Source organism: Prinia subflava, chromosome 10, assembly GCF_021018805.1.
Source record: "Prinia subflava isolate CZ2003 ecotype Zambia chromosome 10, Cam_Psub_1.2, whole genome shotgun sequence".
NCBI lineage: Eukaryota > Metazoa > Chordata > Aves > Passeriformes > Cisticolidae > Prinia > Prinia subflava.
Genome location: NC_086256.1, coordinates 3,334,610 through 3,350,583, shown reverse-complemented (window position 1 = coordinate 3,350,583; position 15,974 = coordinate 3,334,610). Strand labels below are relative to the sequence as shown.

Genomic DNA, 15,974 nt, shown 5'->3' with positions numbered 1-15,974 from the left:
GATGGCTTTTTTGACATTTGCAGTGTTTGATGCATTTATTTGTATTTTTAAAGGACAGGTTTAGATAGGTTACAGCAAACACAAACAGGCTCATTCTCCCAATCCAAAGTAAATATCTGCATGTGTACACATTACAAACACGTGTGTGTGTATTTATGAAAAGATAAAACAAGCCAGTTTCCTTACAGCACTTATGTATCAAATGCACATTTCCACATCTCTAACAAGATGTGCAAATTTTAAATTTTAAGATAACTCATCCAACACAGAATTTTCTTTAGGTGGATTAATCCTTAAAATCTAAGTGTCACAAAAAGGGCTTTCCCAACAACCTCTCAGTAAATTTGAGATTTATCTATTTAATATAACATCAGACTCATACCTCCTTTGGAAGACAGGAAAGATCTACACTCTACACTTCTCAAGAGACTTCTGTGCTTATTGTGGTAATTGGAGGTCACTCTTGGCTCTGGTTGGGTGGTCAGAAGGTTGATGCCGGAGTTTAAAGCACTTCATTGCTTTGAAACCTCGTGCTGCTATGTAGGCTTTGAAAACGATCCTATTGTTCTTCTTTTTTTCCTTTCAAAGTGGCACCCAGAGTTTAAATATAACATGGAATCTCGTCAGGGAGTGGCTGTATTCAGAGGAGATTAATTATAGATGTGGGTGTAGAAAATTGCAAATGTGAATTGTGTTTTTCATACAATAAAATCTGTCCCTTTAAGTAAGCAACAGACTTGCTTAGAAAATCCTGTGGTTTAAAAAGCCAGCCAAAAACATCCAAGCGTTACAGCATGAACACCAAATATTAGATCAGGGTTTGAGTTCATCAATACTTTTTCCCCTTTATAAAAATAGTTTTGACTTTTTGATTTGCTGATTGAAAGACACTTTCCTGCTCAATGCTTGTTGCTGAGGGCTGAGTGACTTCCACACGCACACAGGGTGGTGTGAGCTCAGGGGAATCATGACTCCTTCACCCTGTATCCCAACAAAAGACCTAAAATCCCTGTCTGGATGGGTTTGGAGGTCCTGGTGTGATGCCTACACCTATTGGTGAGAGCTTTGATGGATCCCAGTCCCCCAGGGGCTCTGATGTAGCTGCCCTTCCCTAAGGGCCTCTCTCTCACCTAAAAGAGAGCGTTGCTCTTTCATGGGCTCTGCTTTGGCAGCGAGATTTATGGCAGGAAAGGGAGACCTGGTGTATGTTTTTATATAAAAGCTGTGCCACCAGCCCAGTGAGAATTCTGACTTTCCAGATTGAGGCCAACAGAGCTGCTGAATACAAGTTCATGGATTTTTAACCCCAAATTTAATCTTGTTGGTTGGGAAGGAGTCTGGTAGGACCTTGTGAGTTCCCCGAATCAGCAGTTTTCAAGAAAAAATGAAGGGAATAGTAGATCATTAAACCATTGTTTTAACCACAGCTTTGAAGGAAAAGCTGTGAAATCGTCACACCATATGTATTACTTCCACATAATTTTTTTGCACCAACAAAACCCCAAAAATCTTTTAAGGTATTGTATAGCCAAATATCAGGATCTGCATTACCTTCGAGTATGCAGCTTGTAGGTCCTGTTCATTGTCTTTCTGGTGGTGGCTTTGAGGATTGGTGTCTTCTACTTGCACACTTCCTGGAAAGAGAAGTCTTTTCTGCTAAATCCTTTTTGTTGGAAACTGAAGAGCTGTTTTCTGACACTCAATTTTGCTCATAGTGAGGAAAAAGAAAACATCCAAGTAATTTTTTAAACATTAACTTTCAAGGTTTGAGATCTGGAGTTTAATCCTGTTTCACCTATGAAATATGACAAAATTGCCACTAGCCTTAGTGAGAACAAATGTTGACTTTTCATCATGATATTGGTTCATTCTTATTTGTACTAATATTTTTTCTCCACAGCTTTTGTGAAGATTTCAAAGTAGGGAGAAAGCTTTGCTTTTGCTGTGGTATTTAACTTCCTTCAAAAAATCTAAATGACAGCCAGACTACTTTTAATTATTTATGATAAATAGAAGTGTTATCCAGAGCATATGAAGACTGAAGCTGGTAGAATTGCTAACGCTGATTACAGTAATTTCCTTGCTGCCTTTATTGAATAGGTTTAAATCCTCAGACATGCAAAGACTGAAGGTCAAGGCCAGTGAATACAACTGGGAATGTGTCTGCTACTTGTCCCAAACAGGCTTCCCCACCTGTCTTCTTTGTTTGGCCTGTTTAATGTTTTGTTGGAAGAAGAAAACCCTTTTCAGGCAAGAGTCAAATTGCATGGCTTGCTAAGACAATGGATTTGGGCAGGCAGGAATTTCATAGGCTTTGGGTCAAAGGCAATCATCATAAAAAATAATGAGTTATAAATATTAGGAACTTGGGGTTTGCATGGCTGGGTGGCTGGAGCAGCTCCTGACAGGTTTTGCTGTGTGTACCAACAATTAAAGAGCTGTTGAAGAGGTTAAAGGGGGGAGTGCAGTCAGCCCACCTGCCCCAGAGATGGGCTGAGGGACAGAGGGACAGCAGGGGCAGCTCCTCTGCACCACCCTGAGCTCACTCCCTCCCTGATTCCTTTTAGCAAATGCTCATCAGGGGCAGCATCTTATACGCTTCAAACAATTCAACACTCAATGATCAGATGTCACTTTTCTTCTCCTCCTTCTTGAGAAGTTTTCCCTTAGGACAAACTTTCCCTATTTCCTCCAAGCAGACAAATGCATCCAGCAGGCAGAGACTTTTTTGCTAAATGCCAGTGGTGGACGTGGACCCAACAGTCTGGTTCTGTTCCAAAGGCTGTGGATTAATGGAAATGGCATTGCCATAACAGAGCAGAGGATAATTACAGGTTTCCTATTGCTCTGTGATAACCTCCACTGTATTTTAGGCTCCTGCAGCACCAGTGCCCAGTTCTGTTCTTGGATGCTGGGAGTGTGTGTGCTGGGTATTAAATTTTTTTGCCTGGAACATTTTTGCACAAACCACAGTCAGATCTGTGCCTGTGTTAGAGCTGTAAATTGCTTGCTTTTGTGAAAAGCCTTGAGACTGTGGGGTGCATAATTTGGGAGGACATTGGCAGCCTGGCCCAGATGTCAATATGGACATGTTCATTTGAGCAGAATCTACGCCCTGGTTTGCAATTTGAATTTAAAATCTGTTTTAAATTTAAACTTTGTAGAACAAAAGAAAAATCATTTGATGTTGTGACAGTCACACTCCATTGTTTCAGGTCTCCTTCTTGTGTTCACAACGTCACAAAGCTTTCTTAGCTTTTGATTCTTTGTAGCTTTAAATAAATCTGTCCAACAGACCACAGAGAGTTACTTTATCCTACTGCACACTATTCCTTTTGGGATCCAGCTGTACCCTATCCTCACTTCTGTAGGATTTAGCTTTGGCACAGCCCTCAGCAGGTGCAGCTGGCTTTAGTTCAGTGAACTGCTGCACTGTTAATGATGCCTACAAAATTAATTAAGTTCATGAGTTTAGGTTCATTTCTGAGCAGTTGGGATGAATGGAGCAGATCCTTTTGCTTTGGAATTGAGAACAAAGCTGCCATTCACCTCAGGATGCCCCAGCCAGGGGTTCTCTGCCTTTCAGGCTGGTGACTGACTCATTTTCCAGGCTAACTAATCTTGTACCAGCCCTCTGGAATGGAAAGTCATGTAGAAATGCCTTATGGGGTCACTTTTCCGGAAAAAACTGTTTCTTTTAGTAACTCTTAGTTGATAGGATTTACCTATCAACCTATACCCAAAATAGGGATGTTCTACAAGACAGCTGCAGTTAAGGAGTAGCCCCCAGGATTATTTCCATAGCAGGTGCTTTCCCAGGCAGGGCAGGATCTCTGCAGATTTGGGGATCATGTCCATGCTGCCTTTATCCCTTTTGGAGTGTGGGAGATGTGTCAACAAAGAAGGGACCGAAGTGTGAAGCCCTGGTGACTCCTGAGCAGTTGTGGAGAAGTTTTTTGAGACTTTTGTCTTTTAGATACATTTTTACACCGATAACTTAGAGCATGCAGTAATCCCCATTTTCAATGGATGTATCTGATTTCTTTCTCTCCAAGAAGTACAACAGAGTGAGAGAAAGTACTCAGAATGGGCAGATAGTGAGGAAGAGCCACAGAGAAACGAATTTTGATCACCTGAGTGATCACAAGTCCAGTTGCCCCGGATCCTTTCAGAGGTTAGTTGCTTCCAGACAGCATTTTGGGAGTTACAAGTGTGTGTTCTCTGTGTTTTTAAGACTGCTGAGATTCTGGTCATTCAGGACTTCAGTACATCCAGTCAGTCCTCAGCAAGAAACTTGTAGGAAACTCTAAACATAATCATTTTCCTGTTGAAAATCTGGTTTAAATAAAGTAAAAATTTTCCATGCACGACGGCTGGGTTTTTTTTTCAGTAGGAATATTCTAAGCAAAACTTTTTGTTCTGAACAGAGAAAGGAAATCTTTCATTTCATTGTGCTGAGAATATGCTTGAGGAAAAGACTCTCCAAGCTCATGGTATTTCAGACTGGCTCATGCTGCTGAGGGGTTCCATGGATGGCTCCTCAAATCCTGTGAGGATTTGGCAGTCGGGAGAGGATGTTCCCTCTGGGATTGCCTCTTCTCTGCACCTTTGAACCCAGCTCATCCTGGCAGTAAAGGAAAGAGGAGCATTTGCTTCAGCCCATCTGGTTCGTCCAGCTTCAGCCAGCACAAGTCTGGTGTTTATGACCAAATAATTGAGGCAATGCTGCCAAATAGGAAAAATGGAATATGCCACAGCAGATAGCAGTACTGTGTCTGTTTAAAGTCTGCCCTTCATCTCATCAAACTTAGGAGTTCTGTGAAATATAACATTTTCTCCTAATTGAGGCTTTCTTTGTAGGTGAACTGATTTGGTTCCTCAGGTGGTCCTTTCCCACAGTGTCTTTCTGGATAGAGTTTTCCCAAGTTAGGAGTTGTGCTAGCCCCTCTTCAGGGTGACTCTCTGGATGAGAATTTCCTACAAAGTTAATACATATAAAACCACAAATAAATATTATATATAATATACATCTAGAGCATTGGCTTCAGCAGTGACAAGCCCTGAATGAACTGTTCTCTCTGCATGTGCATAGAGCTCTCTAGGACACACAGACTGAGCTCCTCATCAGGTGAGGGACAGGGGGCTGGGTTTAACCCATCCAGTGCTTCTGAAGCACGTGGAGATGCTAACCCATCATGGCCATCACAAAGAAATCCTTTCCTTTGAACTGTTACCTAAGAGAGCAGAATGCCTCTCTGCAGTATGACGCTTCCTCTTTGATATTAGGGATTTGTATGAAGCCATATTGCTCCATTAAACACTTTTGGAGTGGCAAAAAGAGGGGAAGGAGATTGAATCCCAGAGAAGTGTGAATGCTCAGACTGTGTTTAAAATAGGCATTTTGAGTTTCTTGCTGTGGCCATGAAAATGAAAACCTGCCAAAATAATGTGTCAGTGTTTTAGCTCAGATTTGAGACTCATTTTCATACCAGAACCTTCCACTTAGAGATCTGCCAGTCAATTCATTTGGGAAGAGCTGTCTTCCCCAGTTCATTTTCCATACTGTGTCAAAAATTCAACCCAAACTCCTCTGTTTATCCTTGTTCTTTGCATTTATAAATCTGCAGGACGTGTCCAGCCATACCCCGGCAGAGAGCTCAGATCTGCTGGAATTCTGTGGACTGGCAAGGGGTGATCTCTGCCCATCCCCAGTGATTCCCTGGGCCTGTGTGTGGTGTTCCACAGAGGGAGCTGTTCTGTTTAAAACATGTTCTTTGGAGCCTTTTGCAGGGTGTGGCATTAGTTCAGAGCTTCAGTCTAATTAGAAAAAGACATATTTGGTTTTGATGATAATTTGTTATGATTTGGTATTTCCCATATTTGGGAAAACTTGATGCATTGTTTTTCACTCTTTATGTCTAAATTTTTCCTAAAGTGATGAAGTGCTTTTTATTTCAAATACCCTGTCTTTATTTTTCCTTTTAACGAGATGTTTGAACCGATTTGGGGAAAATGTTTATTCTTTCCCAGTATTTTCTTCAGCCTAGAATTTATTTATTCACCCAGTTTTTGTCAAAGGTCCTAATTAGATTTCTGTGTCTGGCTTTTAAATCCTTGGAAATTGGAATTCCTTATATCAACATTGTCATTGCTGTAGTTACAGGTCATGTGCTTTTTCTGTTTTCAAACCAGACACTGAATTTTGATTGTGTGGTCTATTCTTAAACTATTAAGAAGAAAAAGAAAGGGGGTAAGGGTGTCAGAAGTGTTTTAAGAGTAGTCCTGAAATAATCTCTCCATTTATTGACTGCATTTATTTATAGGGATATAAATAGTTAACTATTTATATCCCTATAAATAAATGCAGTCAATAAAATAGCTTCTCTTTTTCTCCTCAATACCAGGTTGGATGGGGCTTGGAGCAACCTGTGCTAGTGCAAGGTGTCCCTGCCCAGGGCAGGGGGTTGGAACAAGATGAGCTTTAAGGTCCCTTTCAGCCCAACCCATTCTCTGATTCATATTTCAGTCCCTGGGTAGTTTTCTTGGATGAAAGAGAAGATTTCCTTTTACTCCAAAAAATAATTTTGAGGAAAAAAATTTTACTTGGTTTTTACTTAAGCAAAACTGCAAGAAAAAGTCAAATGCTTCAGCAAAGCTGAGTTTGCTTTGAAGATACAAATTCAAATTGTACCATCCTAATAAAGGGAATATGTCTGTGTAAGCTCACCTTGGCTAAACATGAGTCACAAATAAGCTGTCTTGTAAAACATCAAAGAAAATCCACCTCTGAGCAGGGTTTCTCTTTGAGAACAGTTATGGTGATGTGTTTCCCTGAGATGCATCCGAGCTGTCTTGCACTTGCTGGTGCTGTGCTATTCCCAGGGCAGCACAGAGCTGCAGTTTCAGTGGTATTTAGCATTTTTAGTACCTTTTAGTTGACTGACTTTTCAAGCACAGTTTAATACTGATCTTTTGAGATGATTCTTGGTGTTCAGACAGAAAATAGCCTATGTAGTACTAAATAACCAGGAATATTGTTCATACTTTGGGTAGGAATAAGCTTGGGGATATTGATAAAAACCCTTCTGTGTGTTAGGACAGACTTTCCAGTGAGTGTTCTTGTCCTCTGTGAATATTCTGCTCCTGCCTGTGCAGAGTTTAACATCAGCTTCTCAGGAATGGGACCTGTGCATCTGCCCCATCACCCAGATCTCCTGGGAATTGTAATTCAGTTTTAAGAGAAGTGACACCAGCTTTTCCTGAGGACAAGCTGAGAGCAAAGCAGCCTTTGAGAGCTGCACTCTGAACTGCTGCAGAGCCGCTGTGTTCCTGCCCTGCTCTCCCCCAGGCACATGCACAGCCTGTTATTTGACTGATTTATGCACTGAAGTGGCCAGACCAGGAGTTGTTTCAGCAGAGAAGAATCTTAAACACAAGGTCCTTTTAAGGTCCTCAAGATGTGCACTCCAAACAGTAACCTTTTTTTTTTAAATGTGAGCATTCTGCTGGAGTTTTTGACCAGGGGAGAAGAGATCCTTTTGCAGGAACTTGTTTCTGGTCACAAATTTCAGCCCAAATGTGTTCATTTGCCTGACTCTGTGCCTATATTGTCTCTTTTGCAGGTCTCTCTGCACAGTAGTGTGCAAGTGGACATACACGTCAGATAGAGGCTGGGATGACAGCTTCTGGAAAATGATTGGTTTGGAAGATCTGGTGAAGGATAAGTATGAAAAAATAGGTACAGCAGGGTTGGGTTTTAGTATACATAGATATATTAATAAAGATAGGTATTCACATTAATAAATACACATATATATTAATATCAATAAAAAGATAGATATATCGATATATAGATATATAGATATATAAATAAAATATATAAATATATATAGAGAGATGGAGCTTTGAGCAACCTGGTCCAGTGGAAGGTGTCCCTGCCCATGGCAGGGGGTTGGAATGAAATGAGCTTTAAGGTCCCTCCCAACCCGACCCATTCTCTGATTCTATGAATAAAAGATACATACATCTAAAAAGATATTTTGCTGTATTACTGTGAATGTCAGCAGCTTCAGATGGGTTGCTGAGATGCCCACAGGAGCAGACTTTCTAAGTGCATTTTTTTACTTGCATTGTTGGGAGAAACTGTGTTTAAATTTTTTGTCTCCTACCCTTCAGAAAGGCCTGGGAGGCCTTTCTGTTCTGCTCAGTCTCAACAACAGAGGAGTAAAAAGGAGCCCCAGCAATTGATGACATGAAGGACACACTTGATGTGGGTATATTGGATGGCAGGCTGCAAAAAAAGCTACAATATAATAATTTATAGCTGTTACTGATAGCATGATTTGTGACCTGTACTCATCTCCCTTATAGTCATTTTCAAAAAAGGTGCTACTTCTGCTTGTTGTTATCTTTGTACATTTTTTTTCACTCTCAGAGCCCAAGTTTAATTAGAATAGTAGCCTTGCTAATAGCAGTTCCTACAGCAGATATTCATTAAAAGTCCATAACGTTAATATACCAGAAAATTTCCAGGATAACTTTATTAGACTTTCCCTGTTAAGTTAATGGACTTTTAATGGATGTCCTAAGCAGACATGTCATTAACAAGAATATTACCAGACATGAATTAAAATATGCTCATTCATCAAAGTTAATTATCTGAAATTTCCTTTGATTTTTTTTTTTAATGTCGAGCACTTTGAACAAGTTTGTACAGCAGTTTAAATGAGCAACATGAGATGGAAATGGTGGAGGAAGGATTGTAGTGAAAAGAAATGAAATGAAATCGATAAACTTTTCTGATCATCACATAATCTGCTATCAGTCATTTTTGGGTTATCAGAAAATCGTACTTGAAAGCTTCCTTGAATAGATTTCAGCTTTTCCCCTGCAAAGGAAACTGCTTATGCAGAGGTACTAAACCTACCAGAAGAATGAGGCTTTCAGCTTCCTGAGGTTTTGGGTTGAATACAGTTCTTACAGCATCTGTCACATGTGGCTTTTAGCAAATCTTCAACAAGTTAAAATAAGACTTGCAATAAATACATGTTTTTTACCAGAAAATTGAACATCTTGCCAGCTGGTGGTCTCATGGAAGGGTATTTTGAAGATAAATTATTTATGAAGTGTAAGCTAAGGCTTGAATACAATATTTATGCAATGCACTTCAAGGACAGTGCAAAGCAATTTGCCATTTTAAGTAACAACATGCATGTTTTAAATGATAAAGTAGCCATTAATAAAAGGGGCCTTTTGTTGTGATGGGAGCCTCATAACACTGGCCTATAAATGGCTCAACATTCATTAAGGGAGAAATCATTAATTCCCAGTATCAGGCTTCCATGTTTGTTAAAACAGAACGTTTACAAAATAAATCAGTAACTTATCTTCTGTTGATATGTTTCTTGCAAGGCAGAAGTGTTTCTTGTGAGTTACTGGTGAAAGTGTTCCATGGAAAACTGGGGGATTTTTTAAAGAAATGAACCACAGAATTCTTGAAGGGGCTTGGCTGGAGCTGGAGAAGCACAGTCTGCCCTCCAAAACTGCACCAAACCTTAGGCCAGAACTTGGAGCTTGTGCTCACCTTGAGAAATTCTTTTCGTTTTCAGATTCTGGGACCGATTCCCTCAGGTGAATCCACAGCATCAGACAATTTCAATTTGCATAATAATGCTGAAACCTGGCCCTAGGGGGAATATGAGCTTATTTCCCTGACCATTTGTCTAACCTTGCCTTTTTTTAAAAAGGAAAAGTGTTGCTTTTGTTATATTTAGCAGTGTGATAGCACTCCAAAAAGCAGGAGAGTGTCCTTTATTCCTGTGTCAGTGCAGAGGGAGTGAGGAGCTCTCTGCCCCAGTGGAACCCAGACAGCCACCCCTCCATCCCTTTGAGTTTCTCTGTACTTCTTGAGTCTCTTGAAGGATGGAGCTTCAGAAGGAGTCAAAACAAAGCCCTTCAGCTGCTCCCTGGTGCTGTGTCCCAGGGAAGTGCTTTGCTTTCTGCCACCCTGGAATCCTACCAGTGGCCCTGAGTGTGGGGGAATGGGAATGGGATCAGTGTTCAATGAGAGCTGGGGGCTTTGCTTTTTTTAATGTGTTCAGCTGGACTGGAGAGGAGCACCGTGAATCAGCTCAGCTTTCCTCACTTTAATCAGGACAGGGTAGATCCACCTACCAGGAAGGTGTAGGATATCACCAGGAAGGTGATACTTACTTTCAGCTTTTTGTTGTTCCTAACTTTCTTTATGACAGCTGTGCCACTTCATAGTTATAAGTCAGTTTAGTTAAAGGACATGAGGATGGATTTTTAAGCCTTTAAAATTTTAGCCCTTAATTTTCTGATTATTTAGATGACTTCCAGCCATGGTAATACCAGGATAACCGTGGTGATCCCAGTAAGACAAACCCCACCAGACTCATTTGATAACAGAGCATTACAGTGGTGATCTAACCAAGAGGGTGTTAATGAAATGTAGGATATGAACCAGGAAGGTGATACTGAGTCACTGAGCAAACTGCAGCTGGAATGGTCCTGGGCTGTGGGAGATCCCTCCCCACACACCCCGTGGTGCAGCATCCCTGCCAGGAGCCCTAAAACACCACAGCATCCCAGTTTGCACCAGCTCAGCTCAGGCTGTGCTGCCAGCAGTGCCCCCTGCCCACAGCGGAGCAGCCTCAGCTGCTGGGAGTGCATCCTGTTATCCCAGGGAAGGCTCTCCCTGGCCAGGGTGTGCTTCCAGAGGAACAGCAGAGCCCGCCCCAGCTGACAGCCAAGGATGGGGAGCAGGCACTGAGCTGCCCTGCAGATAAAGGAGCTCCAGCTTGTCAGATAACCCAGCTAGGAGAGGGTGAAGGGAGGTTGTGCATGCTCAAAACCTCCTCCTGAAACGAAAACAAAACCGAAAACCTGACAGCGCTGAAGTAATTCTGGTGGAATTTCCTCTTCTGTTCTCAAGCTGCTCTAAGCCCATGTCTGTCTGCTCAAGGTTTGTTTAGCTCAAAGGCAAGGATGTATTTTAGTGCCTGCACGTTCCCCTTGTAAAGAGAGATAATGGCCTTTTTCTCACGTAGCTCTTCTAAAAGATAAGAAGGCTCTGAATCATAATTTCTTTTAACCAAAACGTCACAAGACAAAATTAGCAAAATTTTCTGACTGTAACAAAAGTTAATACAAAGTTTACCAGTTTAAAATATGCAGAAAAGCTATGTTTGTTTTGTTGGTTTTTATTTCAGTCCCTACTAAAATCATTATTGTTTCCAATGTGAGGGAGCCAAAGATGAATAGTTACAAATTGATTTTTTTTTTTCTTTTTTTTCTTTTTTTTTTTGTCATTTGGAAGTAGCTTTCATGGCACTGGAAATACTTCTGGAAATTACCTGAGAACAGCTGCTTTAATGTACATATTTCTTTATTCTGGTAAATACGCTTTTAAGCATCACCTTTAAAACTTCTTGCCCTTTAAAAATACATTTACTGTAATCAGAGTGCTGTGGTTCCAGGGAGTTCACTCCACTTGGTTTCAGTTTAACTTAACATATGACCTTGTTGATAAGGGAGACCTTCACATCTGACCTTTAGGATCTTCCACAAACCTTTCCCATATCAGGGCGTGGGTTCACGTCTGAAAACTCCCAGGCCTTTGACATTTTCTGTTTCTCAGAGCAGAGTAACCTTTCAGGGAATCCACATAACAAGTTGTTTGTGGTCCTTTCTGTACATCATCAATTTACTGATCAGGCTTGTGAAGGTAAAGAGTCTTAGCTGGAGATACTGAAAAATTTATTGATCCCATTAATTTGCTCACCAGAAGAGTGGAAGATGACTCGTATTCAAACCACTGTGAAAGTGTTGTGTACTAGAGGCTTTAGCTTTTATCTGCTGAGGTAAAAGCACATGGTGAGTATCTCTTTGTGGTATTATAAAACCTAGAAAGACATTAACAATTCTGTTAAAATTTCATGTACTGTAGAGCTCCTAGGGTCCTAGAGCGTACATTCCATTTGGAGAAAAATGCCTGATAAATTTTCACCACAGCTTTCTACTTCAGGGCCTACTTAAGGGACCAAATAATGATTTTTAAATTGAAAATAATATTATGGTAATATTTCATACAAATTTTTTTTGGGTTGAAGATGGTGGCTTTGTGTGAGAGAGCACTGTGGGTACTGCAGAATAGGTTCTACTGATCTTAGAGGATTTGTAGCTTTTGTGAAGGGCAGTTTGTCACCTTTCATCTGTGCTGGAGCAGCAAACTGATATTAATGAAGTAGCTGTAGTTTTGCTTAATTTGCTTTAGTGTACAACTGGAAGAATTCATTCATTTTTGATTTTGGGGGTGATGGTGGCATAAGGAAGAACAGCCTGTGCTCCTTACACATCTCTTTTCTTAAATCCCATTCTGGATCTTTCTCTCCCTCATTCTTCTTAACCACCTTCTAGAAGAATGCTTTCCATTTTCCACAAATAGCCCCTATCTTCCTGCAGTAGGATTTCTGGGGTGTGGGTTTTTTGGTTTTTTGGTTGGTTGTTTTTTGGGTTTTGGTTGGTTGGTTGGTTGGTTGGTTTTTTGTTTGTTTTTTTGTTTGTTTGTGGGTTTTTTGGTTTTTTTTGTTTATTTGTCTTTTTTTGGTGGTGTTGGTTGGTTGGTTGGTTGGTTGGGGTTTTTTTGTGTGTGGTTTTTTTGTTGGTGGTGGTGGTGTTTGTTTGTTTTGTTTTGGTGGGGGTTTTTTGTTTTGTTTTGTTTTTACATTACATTTTACTATGTTTTCAATTAAGAAAGGTTTGACTTGACTCTAAAGTGCATTTCTGGTTAGTGTTCTTTACTCCCCTCCATCAGTTTACCTGTTCACTACCCTCCCTGTTCCCACACTCTGACTGTGCTTTAATGTACAGCCCCAACCCTTTGCAAACCCATTTTTAACTCTTTCTTTAATTCCAGGATTTAGGGACTGCAGGCTTGATGTTTTTATCGGCCTGGGCACTTGGATATGCCATTTTTGAATGTCCTGAAAAGATGGATCTGCATAATTGGAAGACTGGATGTTCTTTTCTAATACTCTTTCATATAAAGTACTTATTAATAAATTGATAGTACAGAAAACCTCTTTTTATATCAAGAGTTACATTCCTGCATGTGCCACTGAATCCTTCCATATACAAAGCTAATAATGGCACTGAATATCTCCCTTTTTACACTTTCAATAGAATCTGCTTAGGTGCTCTGTTTTGTCAGCTCCAATACTTGGATGTTCTGTTAATTTATTGACATTTAGGCTGAAAATGGGAGATTCAGTGCAGGGTGGGACAGTATGGTCAATATTGATGCCACAGCAGCTGTGGAGGGAATGGTCAATCCATTTGTTCTGCCAGTTTTCCCTGTCTCTCCCAAGGCCTTTGATGCCAGATGCTCTGGAGCACATGAAGGATTTCCTTAACGGCTGAGAGAAAGGGATGATGATTTGATGATTTTTATTTTTTTTTCAGGTCAGTTTGTAGCTGCCAGTTCTTCATAAAGCTGGATTGCAGCAACAAGCTTTAAACCCTGTACTTTGCAAATGGCACAGAATAATAAGTAAAGGGATTCTCTGATATGGGATGCCTTTATATGTCTTTCCTTGGTCTTTTGCCATCCCCAATAAATTACAACACACTGCAACTTGAAACAAAGTTAAAAGGATGAATCAGAGGATATTTACACTTACATGCTGTCAAAATCCATGGAATTTACAAGTGAATAGTGTTCCAAATATGCTAACATTTTTCTGGCTTCCTGTCATTTCAGCCTGTCCAAGAGCTGTAGCAACTGCAAAGGAGCTGAGACTGGCACAGTGCAGGGAGGTTTTTGGGTGTCTCCTTCTTGAGAGCTCGAGGCATTATTTTCTAATACATGATTCAGCAGGAAGGAGTTGGGCTTTTCCTCAGAAAAGCTGCACACTCCTGTGATTTCTGTTTTATTTTCTACTTTTTCCATCTCGAGATCACCGAGTCACACGAATCATTGGGATTAGAAGGGCCATCTTGAATGATCAGAGCAGGGTCACCTATAGAACCTTGTTCAGGGCTGTGTCCTGTTGAGTTTTAAGTATTTCCAAAGGTGGAGATTCCAGAATCTGCCTGGATAACCTGTTCCAGTGTCCTGACCACTCCTCCCCAGTAAAACCATTTTTAAAATTTGTTTTAAATGTAATTCCCTGTATTTCAGTTTGTGCTTTTCACACTTGTGGTGTCCCTGGGGGCCACTGAGCAGGGTCATTCTCCCTGATCTTTACTCCCTCCCATCAGATATTGATAAACTCATGGATAAAATCATATTTACTTCTACTCTGGCAACACTGGGGGCTTGGGAACTTTCTAGAATGAAAACTAGGAGCTTTTTCATTGAATTTCTGGTTTTAAATTTCATAGAAGCTTTGAGTAGACTTGGGCCTGTTGTAATTGTTCATATTCAAATTTCTGAGATATTATCCTCCTTGCTTGTTTTTCATACTGTTGTAAAAAAAAAAGAAAAGAAAAAAGAGACATTTCTCAGAATAGTTCTGGGTCATTCCTTCTTTTTACCTGACTCTTGCTCTCCCTGGTCTCCATTTGTTATTCATCTTCTTTTTTTTGGCTTCAGCCTCCTGCTGAGATAACTTTTAAAACAGTGCTGTCTGCTTTATGAGTCAGGATTCACAAAAATCAGAAAGACTATTTCAAACAGTTTGCTGACTTCCTCCAAGTCAGAGGCTGTTGGACTCCTTAAAATTAATGCTTAAGTAGTTTAAAGTGTATCTTAGAGCCAATCTTGATTTTATAATTTCCTGTGATGGAGAGCCCACTTCAGACTGAAAGGTTGTTGATTGTTAGTTGCTGTCATGTCTCAAAATTAATGAATTAATTAAAGAACACGCTTGATTTTTCATCTGATTTAACTTCCTACTCCTGCCTGGCAGACCGGAGGGACATGCTTGACCTGCACAGACTCAAATTTCCTGTGATCAAGGAAAACACTCAGGGTTCCCCCCAAAACTCTTGGGTGAACTGTCATACTTCTCAATCCTTGTAATTGTTTTCCTGGCTAATTTCTGAACTTTTGTAGTTTCCAGTGCATCAGTGTCTTCTCAGAATGGATATTACAACTGGATACTGTGTGGATGTGGTGAGGAATAAGCTTGGCTGAAAGATTTAAAAGTCTCCTTTCAGTAACTGATGAGATTAGTTTTGGTCTGACATTTATTTCAGTTTGGAAAAAGGGAGAATTATTTATTCTGAGAAGAGTTGTTATCATGTAAGTTGTTAAAAAGCATCTAGTAAAAAAAATCTGTTAAGTAATAATCCATGATTAATACAAGCTAAATTGCCTTTACTCATAGTAATAAAGTGTACCAGAGAAGAGCAACTCTGAAAGTAGAGCAGTAGCTCTGCCCTCTGCACTGATTTTTGTATCTAGAGACACTCTGAGGAATATTGTGCTGTAAAGACAGACAAAATGTCAATTAGCAGCCTAATGAAATTATTGTTTGCAAGCGAAAACTTGAGCTCAGGTAGCTAAATTTGAATGTAAATACATTCCCTCTAATTACTTAGTAAATCATCAAGATCCTGCATTCTACAGCTTTAGGAAGACATCAGGTATGTGTGGTTTGTACCCAGATGCAGTGAGCAGTGAACACACACGGCAGGACACATTCATTCTGCACTGCTTCCCTGCAGCCCAGCAAAGAAAACTCAGCCCCAGCCATCACAACGTGCCTGTTGAGCCAAAATTCTTCTTCCTTTTGACCTTTCACCAGGAAAGCTTCTAATTTATACGTGCAGTAACTCTCATTCCTCAGGCCAAAAAGGCCAAGCAATCTGTGTTGGAGTAGGCACCTCTGCTTTGCTGACCAATTTTGTGCTCAGCTTAATGAACCAGGAGCTGCCTGATTTGATTTTGCCAGTGTTTAGCAGCCCAGTACGTGTGCCTGAGGTATTTACACATTAGGTAGTCGAGATGT

At 40.4% G+C, this 15,974-nt stretch overlaps 1 protein-coding gene across 6 annotated transcripts in view; it reads left to right on the top strand.

Moving 5' to 3' along the window:
* Positions 1 to 15,974, top strand: part of FGGY (FGGY carbohydrate kinase domain containing) — a 144,784-nt gene that overhangs the window by 57,505 nt on the left and 71,305 nt on the right. For all 6 annotated transcript variants that reach the window (XM_063406983.1, XM_063406982.1, XM_063406987.1 and 3 more), the window contains one exon: positions 7,623 to 7,738. In XM_063406983.1, coding sequence (XP_063263053.1) covers positions 7,623 to 7,738 — 116 coding nt within the window. The remainder of the gene's footprint in view (positions 1 to 7,622; positions 7,739 to 15,974) is intronic.